The 19636-nt window shown below is 54.8% G+C and overlaps 2 protein-coding genes across 7 annotated transcripts; one reads left to right on the forward strand and one right to left on the reverse strand.

Moving 5' to 3' along the window:
- Positions 1–603: 603 nt before the first annotated feature.
- MARVELD3 (MARVEL domain containing 3) lies at positions 604–4349 on the reverse strand. The gene is given in 5 exon segments (XM_064519637.1): positions 604–1269; positions 1271–1330; positions 1332–1419; positions 1421–1685; positions 4283–4349. Coding segments are annotated over 5 exon segments (645 nt in total). The 3' UTR covers positions 604–1104.
- Positions 1657–19058, forward strand: TAT (tyrosine aminotransferase). Of its 6 annotated transcripts, XM_064519901.1 has the most exons (14): positions 1657–1816; positions 2343–2493; positions 7133–7289; positions 11116–11358; positions 11537–11641; positions 12341–12408; positions 12791–12949; positions 13122–13260; positions 13754–13806; positions 14196–14348; positions 15257–15385; positions 15833–15916; positions 17437–17535; positions 18365–19058. In XM_064519901.1, exons 4-14 carry the CDS (start codon positions 11124–11126, stop codon positions 18506–18508), a joined length of 1368 nt encoding a protein of 455 aa, XP_064375971.1. In that variant the 5' UTR covers positions 1657–1816; positions 2343–2493; positions 7133–7289; positions 11116–11123; the 3' UTR covers positions 18509–19058. The 6 variants fall into 6 exon arrangements, with proteins under 6 accessions (XP_064375971.1, XP_025960065.1, XP_064375973.1 ...); XM_026104280.2 differs by lacking the exon at positions 1657–1816 and having other exon boundaries at positions 2103–2493; XM_064519903.1 differs by lacking the exon at positions 1657–1816 and having other exon boundaries at positions 2103–2493; positions 7133–7229.
- Positions 19059–19636: the final 578 nt, after the last annotated feature.

Here is a 19636-nt window from a genome sequence, read left to right on the forward strand (position 1 = left end):
GTTAAGAATGTTTCTTCTACTTTTATATCTCTGCTTTCAACCAGTATTCCAAAGCTTCAGAAATCATGAAGATTTAGTCACTGGTGCTGGTGAAACTGGAGATATATCCAAGATGAAGCACATCTGGTGTTCAGCAGGCTTTGCTTTTCCTTTTTTTTTTTTTTTTATACACAGGACTGGTCTGAGACCAGTGGTTGTTCCATCTTCATACGGACAACACACGCAGCGGCCATTGCTCAGAAATGACATTTCATTCTGAGGCATGATTCTGAGAGTCTAGTGCTACATTTTTTTCTGTTACATTTCTTATAAAAGTAGAAAAAAAACTTTTTGAAAGAGTTAATTTCACCTTTAATTGTTTATAAACAGTACAAGTGCAGCATCTCATTTCCTCAACTTGTACACTGTGAATGTATTTTGAGAACAATATTCCTCAGTCTTAAACCACCTGGTTTTCAGTTTTAAGCTCATACAGCTTTTGTCTGATTACTCCAACTCTAGGAGTCTTTTCAAGCAAAACTCCTGCATACACGATGTAAGATACCGTTTCATACAGAAAGATGAAATCCCCAAGTCTGTTTGAAAAGAAGGCACTGTGTCACAGATCAGGCTGCGTGTACTCATCATAAGAACAAACCATTCAAATATGTAATGGTGAGAAAAGAGATGCACATCGGATCCCTCTTATATTTATCTGTCATATCTATTCATTAGCTGAATCTATTAATTCCTGTTTCATTGTGGAGGGTGTCTTGCCAGCAACACGTAGCGAGACAGACCTCGCTGGAGCAGAACAGGACATCCCGCGTAGGGGGAGGGAAGGGAGCGCAGCTTGCGGAGCAGGCAGCTTGCTGGAGTCAACTACGGGCGGAGTCATTCCTACCGAGAGACAGCCACCAGATGAGGACAATCCATGGGACTAATTATCTGTCCACTAATGATTTAACCATGCAAATTCAAGTTAAGAACAGCACGGCTCTACTTCATCTGAAGCTGTTCCCTGTCGGAGCGTGCGCTCCCCGCAGGCGAGGAAAAGCGAGCTGCTCCATCTCAGCACGGGGGTGGCACATCGGTCGTTACAAAGGCCGGTGTCAGAGCTCCGTTCTAGTGCTCACACGTTTGCGCTGGCTTGTTGCAGCCTGTTCTGTACCCCTGGACGGCGAGGCCCGCGCCGAGCAGCTGTGCCACGGCAGCTCTCTCCGCCCCGTGCAGGCCGCACCTGAAGCCCTGGTAGCCTTTGCTTTGGTGCAGGTGCTCCCTGTCTCTCGCCCCACACGGGCGAGCTATAAACCGCCTGCAGCTCGCGGAAGAAGCAGAACGGAGCGGGCAGCCGCCACCGCCACCGCCACCGCCACCGCCGCGTCCAGGCCGCACTCGAGCAGCGGCCAAGGCGGGCACCGCCCCGGCAGCCGCAGGGCGGAGGCAGGAGGAGGCCGCGAGCGCCCCCCCCCCCCCGGCCATGGCTGCCCTCGCCGCCGGCAGCTGCCGCAGGCGGAGCTGCCCGTCCAGCCGCCGGGCCCGCTCCCCGCCCGCCCCGCCGAAGCCGCTGTGCGCCCCGCCGTGCTGCTAGCAGTAGGCGCCGCCCGGGCTGGGGACGCCGGCGTAGCCGCCCACGGCGCCGCGGGACACGGGGCCGCAGACGAGGATCAGCAGGGCCAGCAGCGCCTCCACCGCGGGGCAGCAGGCTGCGGGGCGGAGCGCCGCGGCGGTCGGGCGGTCGGGCGGTCGGTGGGTGGGTGGGAGGGTGGGGGGCCGCCCGCAGGCCCCGCGCCCCGCCGCGCCCGCCCGCCCCGCCGCTCACCCCGCCCGTGCACAGGTACCGGCACCGGCGGCACTCCAGCAGCCCCGGCGGCGCGGCGCGGCGCTGAGGGGAGACAGCGGCGTCGGCGAACCGGCCCCAACCGGTCCGCGCCCGCCCTCACCGCCCGTCCGGCCGCGCCCGCCGCTCCCCTCCGCCGTGGCCCGGCCCGGCCGCCCGCGGGGTGGGGCCGGGGCCGGGGCGGGGTGCGGCGGTGGCCGGGGCGGGGTGCGGCGGTGGCCGGGGCGGGGTGCCCCACGGCGGGGCCGGGCCGGCCGGGGCGGGGCGCCTTTCGTCCCCTCTCCCTCGGGGGGACTTTCCCGGTTCCTTGGGGGCCCCCGGCCCCGCCGGTGCGTCCCACCGGGGCCCTTCGGCACCTGTTTGTGGCCATTCGTCCCTGAGCGTGTCCAGTCCCTGTCTGGGCTCGCTGACAGTGTCTGTCCTCACGGTCTCTTGCGGTAGCAAGGTCCTCAAGTTCGCTACCTGCTGTGAAAAGAAGTGTTTTCTTGTGTTTATCTGATACTCATCTCTGACTGCCTTCCAGGGGTGCCCCCTCTTTCTGTGCCGCTTGTCCTGGTGAATTCTGCTGCTCCTCCGGCTGCCCTGGCGCGCGGAGCCCACGGCTCCGGAGAGCGGTCGGCAATGCCTCCGAACCCGTCCGGTGGTGCGACTGCCCGGTCCGAGTTCAGCACCGCGTAAGTCACGTTCAGGGTATTTTCTTTAGCTGCGTTGCCCTATATTTATCCATACAGAACCACATAGACCTCTTCTGCGCCTCTTTGCTGGAGGGCGCTTCACACAGCAGGAAGAGACCTTTCTGCTGGCTGCCCCGTTCCCACGAGCAACAATGTCCCGCAGCCCAGTGGGAGCGGCTGCCGTCCACGCGGGGAGGCTGCCGAGCCCAGCTGTCGCCTTCCGGCCGGCCGGGTGATGAATTTCTCCTTTGTTTTTTGGTCGTTGCTCGAGTGGAAGGCATCTGGCCCGTGTTCGGGTGTCAGCACGTCCTGGGGCTGACAAGAAGGGCTGAGTTGATTCAGGATGCGTTAGGTGACCCCGCTTCAGCAGGGAGGTTGGACTAGGTGATGGCCAGAGGTCCCTTCCAACCGCAACCCTTCTGTGACTCTGTGTTTCATGGGAAAAAATAAACAGTAGGACAATTTAGAAGTACAGAGGGAAACAGAAGACTCCACAGGCAGAGAACTCCTCTAGCCAGGAGTCTGAATGCTGTCTCGAAAAGCTTTAGGGTTGCAAAGAAGTATTTTTGTTGCGTTTAAGGACACAGAGACTATCAGGGAAATGAGATTACACCATGACGTCTCAGCCACAGAGTATGAACAGTTGCCCCGAGTGGTCCAAGTTTGTTACTAAGGTGCAGAAATACACTCCATCTATTTGCAAGTTTGGTGGCAACAGTGAGATTGTTTCGCGCTTCTGTCCTTGCAGGAGCAAAACCGACAACCCTGTAGACTATTTCAGCCTCAGCACAGTGGGAAACTTCCCCCCCCCCCCCATCTCTTCTCCATGAAGGGCAAAAGATCTGCATGCTCACCTTAAAATTTACCTAGTTTTGGCATAAGGGAGAAGCCAACCCCCCAAACTCCTTGTTAAACCCAGTTCAGCCAGAGGGGACAGGAGTTTTGTGATGAGGAGAGGTTAGGAAATGGGGAGACTATGGGGAACCGAGAACAGGGATCCTGTAGACAGTGCAGCAGCTCAGCAGGGAGGCTGTTGCCTCTTAGTGTATGCATGTGGCATCGCTCATATTACTGTGTCAGAACCAAAGCCTCCACGTTGCTATGCACGGGATGAGCTTAAAAGCTGCAGCAATCCTTTGGGTAATTTGAGGACTGTGGGCAATGCCATTTTGCTTAGTAGAGCTTTTAACTACCGCGGGAAGGACACAAACTACATAAGCCTGAGTCATAAGAAGGTATGAAGTAACAGTGTTCCTTGTGCAGAGTGTTGCTGCTGGTCATCCTGCAAGCTGAGCCTAAGGTGTCTTTGCAATTTGTGATGTGCTGGAATTACTTGTTCGAAGCAAGACACAAAGCTGGAAAATGCTGCCCGTTGACTTTGTGTTGCATTAGGTGTTTTATTAGAGTGTTTGCAGCTAACAAGTGAGATATAAACTTTGGAGTATTGTAGAATTGGGTCAAGCTTCTTCTCCAGTTACTGTATCTAGATCGATGCACAGGAATTGTTAACAAAGTGCTTTGTTCATGCTCTAAATTAGCATAGCTGATGTACTAGCTGAGGTTGGTCAGCTTCATCTTACGGGTTTCTGTTCTCACTGCAACAAGTAGCAGTCAACAGAAGAGAGCAACAGGAAAGTCAGGGCATGGTTGCCTCTGGCGTCTCATTTTCTTTTTTCTTTTTCTTTTTTTTTCTTTTTGGCTCTTCTGTTTCCAGCTGCTCCTGATGTCATTGCTGCGCTAATGGGAGGGAAGGGCCTGCCCTGGCTTGCTGTGGGCCAGGAGCACTAACCTGGTTCAGTGCCCTCCCTGGGAACTTGGAGGGCGAAGTGGAAGGCGGGAGTCATGAACTGCCTCATATTTTTCCAGCGTGAGGCAGCTGGGAGCTGCGGCACAGTCACTGTTGACCATTACAGCCAGATTTATCGACTGTCTTACGTAAATAAATAATCATGGGAACAATGAGCACAGCAAAATGACGATGCAGCAGTGCTGCAGAAAGGAACCGGAGGTTATGGTGAATCACAAACTGAACTCAAGTCCACAATGTCATCCTGTTGCGAAAAAAACTAATATCACTGGGATGTATAAACAGAAATGTCACACGGAGGGCATGTGAAGAAATTCTTCTGCCCTCTGCAGTGCTGGTTTGGCCTCCAGTGGCTGTGGTCCAGTCTTGCGCACTGTTTGCAGAAATGAGTGGATCAGCTGGAGGGGATCCAGAGGAAAGCAAAAGAAAAGTCTAGAATATAACCTATAAGAAAAGAGTGACCCTAGTCCTTTCATTTAACCGAACAGAGGGGAGGCATCTTAACTTGCAAACTTGTAAAGGCTGCTGTCAAGAGGAGGGGAGCATCCTGTTCTCCTTATCTGCTGTGGGCATGGTCAAGAAGCAGTGAGCTTAACTTGAAGCAAAAGACATGCATTTTAGACATCAAAAAAAGCAAAACGCCACTTTCTAATGAGAAGAGCCGTTGTTGTTGGAGCGGGTTGGTTGGCCAGATGGCGGGTCTCCATCACTGGGGCTTGGGTTCAGTCCGAGCGGGCGGCCTGTCTGTGCTGTCTGAGGGGAGGTGTGGCTGGTGCTGCCCCCTCGATGGCCCTGAGCCGGTGGCACCCCCTCGCTCCGCGGGGCCGCCGTGCCTCCCTCCCTGCCACCCTCACTGGCTGGTCGCTGTCCTGCAGCTTCAAGGCCATCACGGGGTGCAGCTGCCGCGGCGGACCGTGCAACGGCTTGAATTTCAGAAGTCACAGCTCAAACACGGGGTATGAGCTTACACAATGTTTGCCTGGCTGTAAGCAAAAAGCAAGGCTGGGCAAGATGTTTCTCTGCGCTGTGCCTTCACCCAGGAGCTGCTGACCCCAGCACTGCCTGGAGCGTTCCTTGCAGCAGCTGTGGCAGGGCCTGTGACTCATCTTCACTGTAGCTCCCTCGCCCCCGAGTCTGCACAAGCCTGGGCTGCTCCTTGCTTCTCTCAGCATCCTTGGCAGTGTCCTGCACAGGGGCTTAGGGCCCAGGCTTGGTAGTGCAAGGTGACTCTCAGCTGCTGGACTCCTTCCCAGTGCTGCAGAGGTCCGTGGCTGTGGAGAGAGATCTGGATTTCCCAGTACAGCTGGCATCTGACTGTAGCACTGCATTTGCCAGCTGCAGACGTTCAGCTTCCTCAGGCAGTGGTATTGCGGGAGGCCCATGTCATGCCATGGTCATGAAAGAGTTTGGTCTTTGCATTTCCTAATTTTCTTAGCAGAGAGGGATTGCCATGGTGGGAGATAGTGTCCATTAAGGCAAGTGTATTAATGCAGCTGTTTTCAGCCCAGCCCAGGACACGCAGCAGGAGAGAGTTGTCCCAAAGCCTAGATGTGAATGACTGCCCAGAGCACCACTGTTCCCGCTGCAGCGGCCTGTGTGCGTGGGAAGCGCGAGTCACCTTGCTCCAAAGGCAGCGAGTGCAGAGATGAGACAAGACCCAGCGGCTGGAGCTCCCCTCTCCGGAGCCCAGCTCACGGCGGGGCTGGAGCACCGTGCAAGCCGCCTGCTTTACACGGGCTGCTTTTCCGGAATGAAGCATCCCTAGCTAGATTGTAGTAATGTCCCTTTTGGTCTCTTTCACATTTTTCTTTCTGAGGTCAAATCAAAATTGATCCTACTTGCAGGCAGCTAGATACAGTAGCTACAATGCAACTTTCCAGTTACTCACTGGCTTTGAGTTGCTCTGCGTGAGTTGTGCTGTCTTTCTGGCTCTGAAAATACAAGGCTTGCATGGCTTTGAAGAAGCTAGCTGCGTTTTTTTGGAGCTTAGTTTCTGCTCTGCTTCCACAAAGAGACAGCTGGTGCTATGCTCCATTTCAGGTTAAAGCTGGGCAATTAGGATTGCTGGAGGCACAACCATACATAGTCGTGGTTTGAGTGGAGACTCATGCAAATGTCTGCAGATTTGACACAGCAGCCCTGCCTACACCAAAAGTGTGAATTTAAGTGTGAATATTTTCATTTTCAGAGTGCTCATGTGAGCTGACCTGTAACAAAGAAGGTTTGTCTCTCACTGCTTTATAAAGATAAATATGTCTTGAGATCTGTGAACAGTCACAGAATTCACTAGAGCCAAGGAATGTTTGGGGCTGTTTGCTCATCTACACGAGGGATTGATAGGAAATGAATTTAAAAAGAAAAGAAAAAAAATCGCATATTTGCTTATTGAGAGCTGACTCAACTGGGAATGACCAAGCAGAGATTAGGCTACGTGTATATTGATGGAGAGCAGCTCCTGAATTGGTTAAGGCTGTATGTGTTTCAGAAAGGAGCAGCCAGAAATCGCTGAAAAGAAATGCAGAACATGAGGAGGTAACTTGTAAAGTGGTTTGTAATTGACTCGGGGGGGTCTATGCAGTGTGCCGGTTGGTAAGAGACAGAGGTCAGCGCCCTGGAAGGGTGCAGCACACGCTGAAGGGGGGTTGCGGAGCACAAAGGCAAAATTCTGCTGGCACATGTGCTGCCCGCAGCCTGGCAGGGACACAGGTTTGCCAGTGCGGTGGTGCTTGAGCTTTTGCTCCCCTGGAGCTGCCAATCCTGCTTTGTGCTCGTGGCTGGTCCTGGAAGAGGGAGCTGCTTGATCAGTCTCACTGGTTTGTCCTCTGTTCACAGAAACAGGCCTCCGAGCAGTCCTGGTGACAGCGAGGCAGCGCCAGAGAAACACTGACGTCGTCATCAGTTTCTCCGTCCACCAGAAAGAGAAAAAAAGGTCTCTGCCGCAACCAGTTACTCCAGCTACAGAAGACACAGGGAGCTGCAGAGATATGCAGTAAGAGGTCCACGGGGAGAGCTACTGAGACGGAGGAGCAGGCTGGGGGGTAGGGGGAGATAGTCGGGGCTGGTGTGGGTGCTGGAGGTCTTGACAGTCAAGACAACCAGCTGCCTTGCTGGCAGAAGTGCAGCCTGCAGGCTCTGTCCGCCCCTCTCACTGCGCCTAGCAGGGGTGCGTGGCCGCATCGGCAGGGCCTGAAGCGCCGAGCTGAATGCGCCTGCTTCAGCCCCAGGAGCTCCGGGCGCCACGGGATGGTGCAGAGCCGCGGGCCCTGCGCGAGAGCGCCCGGAGGAGGACAGGAGTTAGGCGGGGAGGGGAGAAGGGCACAGCAACAGCAGAAGGAACCCCGTGCCCCCACGGCACTGTGTCCTTCCCCAGTCTGGTCAGGTCCCCAGCCTTATGTAACTGGGGCTGCCCGTTTCTTCAGCAGCACGTTTTCCCCTTTGGCAGCAGACTTCCACCCTGCCCTCCCCTGAGCCCCACTGCCGAGCGCAGCATTACAGGTAGAGCTCCAGGTTGCATCAGCTTCAGGGGTCGTTGCTAGGCAGAACCCGCAGCCGTGTCCTTGAGGCCTCCCTGTGCCACACACAACCCTGGCAGGACTGTAGCGTGCCATGGGATGGGGCCGGCTGGGGGAGCTGGAAAATAACCCTGAAGTGCTTGGAGAAGGTCCTGAAGGTGTTCGTGTGTCAGGCTTCAGCAAGAAGAGAGAAAATAGTCTGGAACTGTGTAGTTCTGAGCAGAAAAGAGCCCAAGTGGCTTTGAGACAAGATGTTTCATGGTGAAATGTTTTTGAAAGGCACAATTCCTTGTCCAAAGCCCCTAGGGGTGGCTGCTGTGGGAGGCCTGAGCGCCTGGGGACCCTGGCTGAGACACGCCGGCTGCACGCAGCCACCTCCCAGCCTGTCTCCAGCACCTGTGTCTGGCCCCTGCCATCCCCGTTGTGCCCTCAGCAGTGCCCGCCGCAGCACTGGAGCCGGCTGGGGAGTCGTGACTCCCCAACAGCATCACCACAGCCCCCAGGACTGAGGGAGGGGGCTTCTGCCCGGGCCTGGGGAGAGGCAGCCTTGCTGCTGGTGGTGCAGTGGGCATGGGCTGAGCACGGCTGGTCCTCCCTCCTCCCGCGCAGCAGTGGGTGTAAGCAGACAAAATCACCGTGACCGCTGGCCTCTGCAACGGAGGCGTCAGCAGTCTGTTTGCAAGGAGATTAGCAGGTTCCCCGTTGCCCCTGAGCAGCTCTTTGATCTCTAGGCACTTGCTGCCGGGGTGATAGGGGAAGGCTTGGAACAGCCCTGGCAGGGCAGGGAGGATGCAGGCAGACTTCTCGCTTACATACTCCAGGCCTGTAGCAGGCAAAGGGCAGAAGGGCACAGGTTTCACATCACTTAAAGAAAGGGGCCTGCTGTGGAGTGGTGTCATCTGCACTGTGCAGAACCATCAGAAAAGGAGGAATTGCATCACCCCCGTTATGTGCCAAAAATGATGAGTCTGGGCCTTGCGACAAAAAAAACAGGGCACCTTGGGCTTCCTTTAACTCTTCAGGTCCTGGTGCATCCCAGATGCTACCTGTGAAGTGCCTGCCTCCCTTCAGCCTATGGAGATGTCCCCTGTGTATAATGATGCCACAAAATGTCTGTCCAACAGTAAATTGGGATCCATGGCCTTTGAGGTGGGCAGGACAGACCAATGCTTTCCATGGGCTTTGGTGTCCGTTACTTCACACCTGGTGCATTACAAGGGGCTGGGGCTGGAATAGCTGAGCTCTCCTCTCTGTGGGACCCCCACTGCCCCCCCGGCTTCGAGGACAGAGGGAAGTAGTGCAGAAGGGAATCAGCCCAGGGTTTTGAGGAGCCAAGCCATGCCTCTCTGCGGGCTGCCCACAGAAAGAGTTAATGTGCAGGCAGATTGCGGGTGTTTGAACACCGTTACAGTGGGGAGGAGAGGGCATTTCTGGGTGGGGAGTGCAGCCCTCTCTGCCAGCCAATGGCTAGAGTATTCAAACCTAACGCCCAGTTTTGGGGCTTATTTCATGGGTGAGAATTTGCAGAAATTTCTTCTCAAAACAGTTTGTCCTGGATGAAGGGTAGGGACTGGAGCTCCAAGCTCGTTGGCGTCTCCCTCTCTGTGCTGTAGAAGGTAAAGTACTATCCTCTGGTACTTTGCTTTTCTGGGGGGGAAGAGCGGGGATCATGCAGTGAAGGCATCCATTCTGCCTGCCTATGCAGTTCCCCTTCCCACAAGGACTGTACTGGTGGGTGTTGTGAAGGCTCTGCTGGGATAGACGTTGCCCTGTGCATTTGGGACTCATCCCTCCTGTGGAACTGGGGTGTATAGCTCATCTCTGTGCTCAGTTTTGAGGCAGCTGTGCTGTGTCGTTCCTCAGCTCCGTTTCCTCGCGGAAAGGAGACACAGAAGGTACCTGCAACAAGGAAGCTGAAGTTTTTGCTTTGTGACCACCAGCCTCATTAGATCAGCCTCATTTGCCATAAATAGGCTAACAAGGCATTGCTGGCAGAGTAACTGCAGCAGCATGGGACATCCCTGGGTGCAAACCTCACTGAAATGGTGAGGTATTAGTTCAGACTGCAAATCCTGCTTGGACTGCCAGGATGCTACAGCTTGGATGCTACAATGCTTCCAGCTCAGTGTGTCTGCAGTGGGGAAGGGGTAGCTCTCTCTGCCTTGTCTGCTGTGTCCTGAATACCCGTGAGCATAGCATCTGGCTGCCCACGGGGCTAATTTCTGTCAGGAACGGGCCACAGTTCAGCGAATTGCCTTTCAGCAGAGCAGGTGAATAGGGCAGTATGGTCACAGAGTGCAAGCAACTTATGGCAGGAGTATAAGACAGGCTGCTGGTGACAGCAAGAATGAGCTCAGTGGCCCAGGAGGTCTCTGCCTGCCCTGTGCCCTGTCCCTAATCTTCTGCAGGTGGAAAGCCCTAAGTCTGCAGCAGTTCTTGAGTAAGGCTTTGGCTGGTTGGGACTGGCTTGTGCTTTGTGCTGCGTGCTCAGGTGCCTAAGTTACTTGCAGGTGTGCTTGTTGAGGCCTAGAAAGGCAGCTTTTCCTCTGCTGTGCCTTGCTTATTACCCAGCCTTGGGCAGGACTACAAACCCTTTGCCTGGGGCAGTGTCAGCTCCCTGATGACTCTCCTGGCTCTGCCAGTCTTGCTCCATTTCCTAGGCAGTGCCCTCTGACTGAGGGTCTCTGGACTAGCCCGTTCCTCTCTGTTGCTCTGCTGACGGAGGCAAATGTCTGTACCCCACATCCTGACATTGCCCAGTATGTTCCGAGAGCATGGGATCAGCAGTACATTTTTGGTATCTGAGATTTGATTTTAACAGCACTGAGCTTGTGTCTGCAAAATGAAGGGACTTTCCAGGTACAAACACACATAGTTGGCTGATCCTTGTGGTTACAGCTTGAGGTCTGCAAGCTGGTAGCTGCAGGGGAGTGATCTGGCCCTCCTGTCAGTGGAACGTTGGATCTGCAGTCGAGCAGTGACTACAACAGGCCGCTAACTCTTGGCGGGTGGCTGTAGTGCGGGCGGCTCCTCCCGAGCACAGCAAGCCACGGTAGGCACAGAGAATGCCTGTCTCTGTCCTGCCGCATCTTGCTCTCACTTACGTGTGGGAGTTCGTACCACCTTGGCCCTCAGTACAGCTCTATTTGCTGCTGTTGACTGACTTGCTCACGGGCAGTAGGTAGGGTCTGACAGCTTTCAAAAGTCTTACTTTTGGAGAGCCGTGGGCTGTGTCCCCAGATGGGCAGAACCCTTGTCTGGCCTATGTTAGCTAAGCCCAGGAAATCCGTCTCCCACTGACAGCTCTCAGGATGGACTCATACCTGATCCAAGTGAATGGCCACGGTGATCGCGCTCCTGTGCTGGACGTTCATCTCAATACCAATGGGAACAACATGTCTCTGGGGAAGGTGAAGGGCCGGAAGCCAAGGTGGGCTGTCAGGGCTTCTGAAATGTCAAAGAAGACTTTCAATCCTGTCCGAGCCATCGTAGACAGCATGAAGGTGGAGCCCAACCCAAAGAAAGCCATGATCTCCTTGTCCCTAGGTAAGTACTGGTGCTGCGGCTGGAGCTTTTGGGCGGTGGGGGGACTGTGGGGCTGGCAGAGTGCGGGGGTCTGAAGCACAAAGCTTGTGGGAATACCCAGGGACATGCCAGGCTGCCACACAGCTCTATGCCAGTCACAGATCAGTGATAACTTTGCTATTTTTCAATTTTCCAAAAGGAGACCCGACAGTCTTTGGAAATCTTCCCACAAATGATGAGGTCACCCAGGCTGTGAAGGAGGTTTTGGACTCGGGACGTTACAACGGTTATGCTCCATCTGTTGGTAAGCTGACACGGCTGTGAGGGCAGGATGAAGACATGTGCCAGCTCCCACCCCATGGCATGGACGTGGAGCCCCCACACATCTCTCCTGCAGCTGCCCTCGCCAGTACTCTCACGGGCACACAAGCGTTTGCATCCCCCAGACACCATGAGCACCCCTCCCTGTGAGTGGGCATCGTATAGGTGCTTTCCCTGAGGTACCTTGAAGGCCTAGAGCTCCCCAGAGAAGCTGTGCTTGCCCCCTGCCCCCCCCCCCCAGCCCTTAGGGCAGGCAGGGTCTCAGCACCGCAGCAGGGCTCTGAACTGTGTCTCCCTGCCACAGATTACAACCAAGTTCCTTCTTGGTCTGCCTTGGCCAGGACTCACCTTGTGCTCCCTGTCTTCATGGAGAACGTGAGCCTTGTTTGCAAGTAGTTAGTGCAAACAGCGTTCACAGAGCATGGATCACACCTGCCTCGCGAGAGTCCCTCCCCTTGGTGACACTGAGGAACCCAGGACAGGGAGGACTGCCCTTGTGCCATCACTTGGCAGTGGGGGTCATGTAATAACACTTGCGTGTCAGCCTCCTGCTGCACCTTGGGCAAGTGTCACCAACAGATGGGTGGCCTGGCTGGGCTGGCAGCTGTGAGCCTTGTCCTTGCAAAACACAGGGAACGTTGGGTAAAAACCTCCCGTTCCTGTCTGGTTCTTCTCTCCCCAGGCTACCAGTCGTGCCGGGAAGCGGTTGCTGCATACTACAGCTGCCCGGAGGCACCCCTGGAGGCCCAGGTACTGGCACCGGCTGAAGCACCCCAGCGCAGTGCAGGCAGGGTGCTGCTGCCTGAGCTGAGACCGTGCACTGGGGGGGCTCTCACCACCATCCCCCCACCCCGCCCAGCTGTGGGGCCTCAGGCCAGTCTGTGACCTCGTCCCGCACCGATCTCCCGCAGCTCCCATCCCTTGCCCTGGGCTTCTCTCAGCCGCCCTCCTCGGGGAAGGAGGCTGAGCTCCCCAGCTGGTGGAGGCTTCCGGCTTTCAGTCAGGCTCTGCACTAGCTTTTTTGGCTGAAAAACTCTCATCTGGCAGAGCCTGGGGCACTTAGCAACTCCCACGTGGCTGGGGCTCCTTGGTCTGGCTGCACGTTCCACTCGCTCCCGTTTGCTCTCTGCAGGACGTCATCCTAACGAGCGGCTGCAGCCAGGCCATAGAGCTTGCCTTGGCGGTGCTGGCCAATCCAGGCCAGAACATCCTAGTGCCGCGGCCCGGCTTCTCCCTCTACAAGACGTTGGCACTGTCCATGGGGATTGAAGTCAAGCTCTACAACCTCTTGGTAAGTGGTGGCAGGCTAGAAGGGGCAGCCCTGATATTTCTGCCTCCCAGATATGCTCTGGCCCTGCCTAGGAAGTGGGTGAAGACGACTTGAACAGCCCTGGACACCTGGTCACACCTCATCCTGTGTGACAAGCCCAGTTCCTCAGCTTTACTTCCCTTCTTTTCACTAGCCGGAGAAGTCCTGGGAAATTGATCTGAAGCATTTGGAGTCTCTGGTGGATGAGAAGACAGCTTGTCTCATCATGAACAACCCGTCCAACCCCTGTGGCTCTGTGTTCAGCAAGAGCCACCTCCAGAAGATCCTGGCAGGTGAGACTGCCTGTCTGCAGCTGGTGCAGGGCTGCAGGCCGGTGTCTGACCAAGCTGCTGTGGTTCTGCAGGGTCATGGCTGTCAGCCTGCACAGGGTGAGCACTGTAGCCAAGCAGCACCGTGGCCCCGGGATCTGCCCCTCTCCTGCATGACTGGCTCCAGCCCAGGGAGCAGGGCTTCGTCAGGGTGAAGGCCTTGCCCGGGCAAGGACAGGCACGGCCTGTGCCTTGTTCTTTCCCAAATGTCCTGTGTGTCTTGGACTGCTCATTTCCCCACTCTGGCTTCACAGGCAGCCCCATGGCTGCTGTGCCCTGGCACTGTCGGTCGGGGGGGGCTGTGCTGCCTGCTCCCACAGGTGAGAGCAGAAGTAGGCCTAGCAGGGCTCTCTAGTGCTTGGCCCATCCAAGCGTACAGGCTGCAGGAAGGAAACAGGGACCCTCTGCTCCCATGGAGGATGCAGGATGGCCAGGCTGAATGCCCTCTCTCCCACAGTGGCCTCAAGACAGTGCGTGCCCATCCTCGCTGATGAGATCTACGGAGACATGGTGAGTGTCTGTCACAGACCTTTGCACCCCTGCACTGCCTGTCCTTTCTGATGTACCTTGGCCATGGCAGCCAGCTCTCCAGAGGCAAGTGACAGCTCTGCTTCCCTGTGTTGTGCCTGAGTCCATGCCTGACTCTCCCAGTCCTGTAATTTACAGTCGCAGGCAGTACTTCTCATGTCCAGCTCCTTTCCTCTTCTCAGATGGCTCACTCCCATGTGAGTGCACTTACCATGTTCATACCTTGGAGCTGGTGGCTTTCACCATCAGTTTCCCATGACTTCCTTGCCTCCCTTCTTCTTGTAGTGCCTCATGCACATAGCCTCCCCCTTTCAATTCTCTCAGCAAGTGGGGAGAAGATAACAGCCCTAACACAGCCTCCTGTACCACAGGTGTTTGCTGACTGCAAATACGAACCTATTGCAACTCTCAGCACCAATGTGCCAATCTTGTCCTGTGGCGGCTTGGCAAAGCGGTGGCTCGTCCCTGGCTGGCGCATGGGCTGGATCCTGATCCATGACAGGAGAGACATCTTTGGTAATGAGGTGAGAACCGCCAAGCATCACTGTCATTGCAGTGTCTTCAGTGCGTGTGTCACCAAGGCCTTAGCTGATACAGGCATGTACTGCTTTTTTGCTCTCACACGTGTGTCACCCTGTTGTTGACGTTTCTCCACACTCTCAGACTTTTCATGGCCCTTCCTTATGCCATCTGCTTTGGTACATGGCCTGGTACCTACATCTGCACTCTAACATACTCCTTGTTTCTGCTGCTTCATGTATGCCTTGTCCTGTTCGTGTGCTTCTCTTCCCAGGCAGTTACTGTGTGCGCTGAAGGTGTTGCATTGTTTACCCAGCATGTGAAGTCCGTGTGTGGTCTCTATGTGCTCTGTCATGGTTTCTCTTACAAGTGGGAACAAAGCACCATGCAGTGCAGCCAGTGCTTTACCTGGCTATTTGTCCGACTGTGTTACAAGAACACCCACCTCCTGCAGTGGCCTTTCCACCTAGAGGCCTTTCAGCACAGAAAGAGGGAGAAGAGAGGAGCAACTGAGTGAGCAGAAGAGTTAATATTGGCTCTCCCTGGCTGGCTTTGATGAAAGTGTGGATAGTGGCCCAAATCTAAGGCAAAAGCAAAATATTTTGCAATGGCTCTGGCTCTGTTTGTATTAGCTGTATTCCAGACTGTTTAGGTCAGTTTGGGAAGCTCCAAAAGTGGTCTCTGTTGGTATCTTGATTTGCAACTCAGACACATAGAATGATGTTGAGAATAGTCTGCAAACATGTGGAATATAGCCAAGCAAGTGTTCTGAGGTGCTCTGTATGCCCACTGAGGAGAGAGATACAAGCTGCCCTCTATGAACAGCTGCAGAAATGCAGACATTAGGCCTTGGAGCTTTTTCTTCAGTAAAGAAAAGTCTCTGAGCTGCAAATGTCACTGTGTTTTTTTTCAGATCAGGGATGGCCTTCTAAGACTCAGTCAGAGGATCTTAGGGCCTTGTACAATTGTCCAAGGAGCACTGGAACATATCTTGCACCGAACACCCCCTGAGTTCTACCACAACACCCTCAGCATCCTCAAGGTAAACAGACTGTAACAGACCAGCAAAGTCTGTTCATGAATTGTTGTTTTGGGGGAGCTGTGTCTTTCTAGCCCATCGTCTCCTGCTTCAAAGGGCAGGGCAGAAGTCCTGTCTGTGACCAGAAGAGCCCAACAAATCAAATCCTAGCAGGAGACACAGTAAGTAGGGCAGCAGTATCGCTGTGACAAGTTTCAGGCAGCCCTGCAGTCGGAGCAGGGTTAGACAGGCAGGCGCAGGGGGTGGGAGGTTTGGCACCGACTTGCTGAGCTCAGCTCAGTCACACCTCCCATACTCAAGGCCATGATCACCAGTGCTATTTGCATTCATTGCCCCTTTATTTGCAGTGGGCAAACCTGTCTGTGGTCCTGGCCCGGAGCTTGGCTTCCATTTGCTGAGCTGCTTCCTGGAATTTCTCCTGTTTTGAACTTTCTCCTTTCTGGTTTTCAGTCCAATGCTGACCTTTGCTATGCTGCCCTGTCAGCTATCCCTGGCCTCCAGCCTGTCCGGCCTGCAGGAGCCATGTACCTCATGGTAAGTGAGGAGGGTGACGTGCCATTTTCACATCATCAGCACTCGCACTAGGTCTCTTTTCCAGTGCCTTGTTAATGGCCTCAGGTTAGTGCTTGGCGCCAGGACTCTGGTACTGTGTATCCTCACACTACCCACTGCAGTAGGTCCATCCCTTTGTCATTTCGGAAGGCCAGAGCAGGATGTCTACTGCACACACAGCAGAGGCTAGTACATTTTACCTTCTTGCCTTTGTATAGAACTCAGTAGCTCATACTTGGCAAGACAGTGTTATTTCACCTGGATTTGAAACCAGCTAGAAGATGGGAAGCCCCTACACCCCCGTCAGATTACCGTGCTTGCTGTTGAAGACTACCCTTCTTCCTACTAGCACGTCTGTCTCCTGCCTATGCTGTTGCCTCTTTTTCAGCCTTTCTCCATACCTAGTATTTTTTTACCTTCTACAATGTAGAAATTTCCATTTTCTCATCTCAGCAAGCTCAACTAAGACCTTTAAGTCTCTAAGTTTAACATGTTTTTGAAATGTTTTGTCTCTCACAGTTTTTCCAGTTTTTCAGTAGCTTTAAAAAATTTGGGACCAGAGCTGGAGAGTACTGCAGAGTGCAGAGTCAATCTCACTCACGTTCTGTAGATAAATCTTTATCGCTTGACCCTGTTTTCAGTTTTACCCAGAGTTACATGGGTCATTCTGCTTATGTTGTTTGTGTAATGGGACAGCACTAAAACTCTTTCGGACCTTTAGCATTTCTGCAGTATCTGAACATTTATTTCAAATGAAATCAGCTGGTGAGAGGTTTCTTCTACTCACTCATTTAGAACTTTTGCATGCAAGTTCTCTCTCACCTTTTTTTTAAAAAAATATTTTCCTGAGATGTTTAAAATCATCTTTGGTTATAAACAGATGGCCAGAATGTCACCGTCCTTATATGATAAGGGGAAAGCTTCCTTCTTTCCAAATGCAGAACAGAAATATTTATTGACCATTTCAGCCTTTCTACATCATTTATCCATTCTATCATCCCATCTTCTAGCTGGTTTCAAATCCAGGGTTTATTTTGTTCTTAGTATTCTGTGCCTTGTTATCTTTTTTTATCCATTAATTAGTCTTCAATCCCTTTTGCTTGACTATGGATTTCTTGCATGACAGAATTATTAATGCATATTGACTACAGTTCTCTCTCAAGTTCTTTTTCAATGTCTTATTTATTGCTTTTCATTTCTAATTGTTTCCTGTATCTTCGCAATCAGCTTTTGACTGAAGTTGCCCTTAACTGTGAAACTACAGTTTCACAGCTGAAATTAGCTGCTTTGGGTAACTAATTGATACTTAAAGAATCCTCAATTTTCATTTAAGTGTTAATGTTTTACATTCCAGTCAGTTCAAATGATGAGTAAGAACTGTTGAGGGCAGGCAGCTGTGCTTGGCTGGGAAGGGTGAGCAGCTCTTGGGCCACATGGGTAAGCAGGGACACTGCTGGTAATGCTGGCGACCTTGGCTGCCATGTCTCATCTCTCTGCTGCAGGTTGAGATTGAGATGGAGCATTTCCCCGAGTTCGAAAATGACGTGGAGTTCACTGAGCGGCTCATCTCGGAGCAGTCTGTGTTCTGTCTGCCAGCCACGGTGAGTCCGGCTCCGAGAGCTGCGGGGAGCTGCAGGGTCAAAGCCTGGGGAGAGGGAGCGGTGCGGGTTGGAGCTGCAGGGACAGGCGGGGAGTCCTGAGCGCGGTGCCCGTGGTGACAGCGCGTACCTGCCGGCTGTGAGCTCCAGGTGTGTGGCGGGCTGGAGACTGGCAGTCCCTGGCTCACTAGCAGCCCGTGGTAGAGCTGCAAGGGTCTTCCCAGCTCCAGACTTGCTCTGCTCTTTCCAGTTTGGCAGAACTGTATCCCTGAAGTCTGTGCCCCACGCCTCCTCGGTGCAGCAGCTCTCTCAGAGGCACAGGCCTGCTCCCACCTATTTTCTTTCGTGTCCCCTGTTTCCAGCCCTCCACCTCTGTGAACAGCGGGACAGGCTGGAGGCTGAGAGCATCATGCCCTGAGCCAGTCTCCTTCCTGTTCCACTTCCTGCGCCCAGATCTGGGCTGGGCCTCAGTCATCCTCCATCTGGCACTCTCCGTCCCTAAGCCTTTGGTGAGGAGTCCCAAGCTCCTTCCAGCTCGTTCCCTGGGCCCTGCACTGTCCCGCATAGTCTGCACAGAGCTCCTTTGCCCTGCGATGCCCACAGCAGCATGTCCGCACTGAGAGCAGTTTTACAGATGGAGGTGGGAGATTTGCTTGGAAGAGACCAACTAGTCTAGGGGAGCCAGAGCTGAGCCAGAGCTGTCCTTCGTCTCTGTCCCACGCTGACCACCTTCACTTGCCGACACAGCATGTGGCCCTGACAAGGCCACCAGCACTCTGAGACGCTGGCACCATCCCAGCTAATCCGCCAACTTTGTCCTTTCTCGTTTCAGTGCTTTGAGTACCCGAATTTCTTCCGCGTAGTGATCACAGTGCCTGAGGAGATGATCTTGGAGGCCTGCAGCCGCATCCAGGAGTTCTGTGAGATGCACTACCAGGGTGCCGAGGGGGCCCAGGATATGGAGTGTGACAAGTAACCGCAACGGCTCCTGCTCCGCCAGGCCAAGCCTTGTCTGAGGCGGCAGCGGGGAAGGCAGGGCTGCTTCCCGTCGGCCTCTTCCTCCCGCTGCCTGCAGATAGCAGCCATCCTGCGGCTCCACCATTTGTGCCTCCACAGCCCCCTCAGCACCATGGGAAGAAGCAGCCGCTTCTCTCTCCTCCTACGCTGCAGCCCACAGACCATCCAGTGCCAGTGCTCCCCACGTCCTTTGCCCCTGCGCCCTCCACATGGGTCTGTCGTGGCCCTTGAGCCAGCTGTGGGCAGGCACGCATCGCTGCCCTGCCGCGACCAGCCTCGGGCTCTGAGCAGCCACCCGCTCCTGGTCCCTTTGGGTGGCAGCCCCTGGGCCAGGCTGTGCCCCGGAGCAGGAGACGGCAGTCCTCCCAGGTGGCAAGGAACAAGGTACCTGAGGTCTTGCTTTTTCTGGGTGTCTTAAGAAGCCAGAGCTCTTTATACTGAGCCCTTTGTGCAGCAAAGGGAGTAAGTTATTTTCACTTTTTTTAATTAATAAATGTTCTGACATGCCAGTCCTTGTGTTGTGACCCCGGTGTGCCGGTTCGGCTGTGAGCTGGGCGGGGGCTGGCCCCTCACGGGCACCCTGGTGCAGCTAGCCCGGCCCGCGGGAGTCTGTGTGCAGCCCCCCAGGCCCCTCGGGGCACCCCCAGGTGCAGCCCCCTGAGCCCCCAGGCCCCCGAGGTGCAGCCCTCCGGGCCCCCCAGACCCCCGGGCCCCCCGGAGCGCAGCCCCCCAGGCCCGTTGGCACCCCAAGGCGCAGCACCCCGGGCGGGCTGCAGAGCGGCCCGGGCCAGGGGACGGCCGCCCGCGGCAGAGACCCCGCCTGGTCCTGCAGCCCCCCAGGGCGGGGCGCAGCCCCGCAGCCCTTCAGAGCCCCTCCGTGCAGCGTCCCCTCCCTTCCCGCCGCGGCACGTTCGCGCTGGTCGCTGGTGGCGTGCGGCAGGAGCTGCTGCCCAGCTGCTGATTGCCACAGGGCTCCGCGTGACCTGGACAGGATGCTGCTGATTTAGGGCAGGTTCATTTTGCCTGTGTTGTATTGCTGCAGTCCTGGGAGACCAGGAATATTTTTATTTGTTTATTTTTTTATTTA

This window comes from Dromaius novaehollandiae, chromosome 13 (assembly GCF_036370855.1).
Source record: "Dromaius novaehollandiae isolate bDroNov1 chromosome 13, bDroNov1.hap1, whole genome shotgun sequence".
Classification (NCBI taxonomy): domain Eukaryota; kingdom Metazoa; phylum Chordata; class Aves; order Casuariiformes; family Dromaiidae; genus Dromaius; species Dromaius novaehollandiae.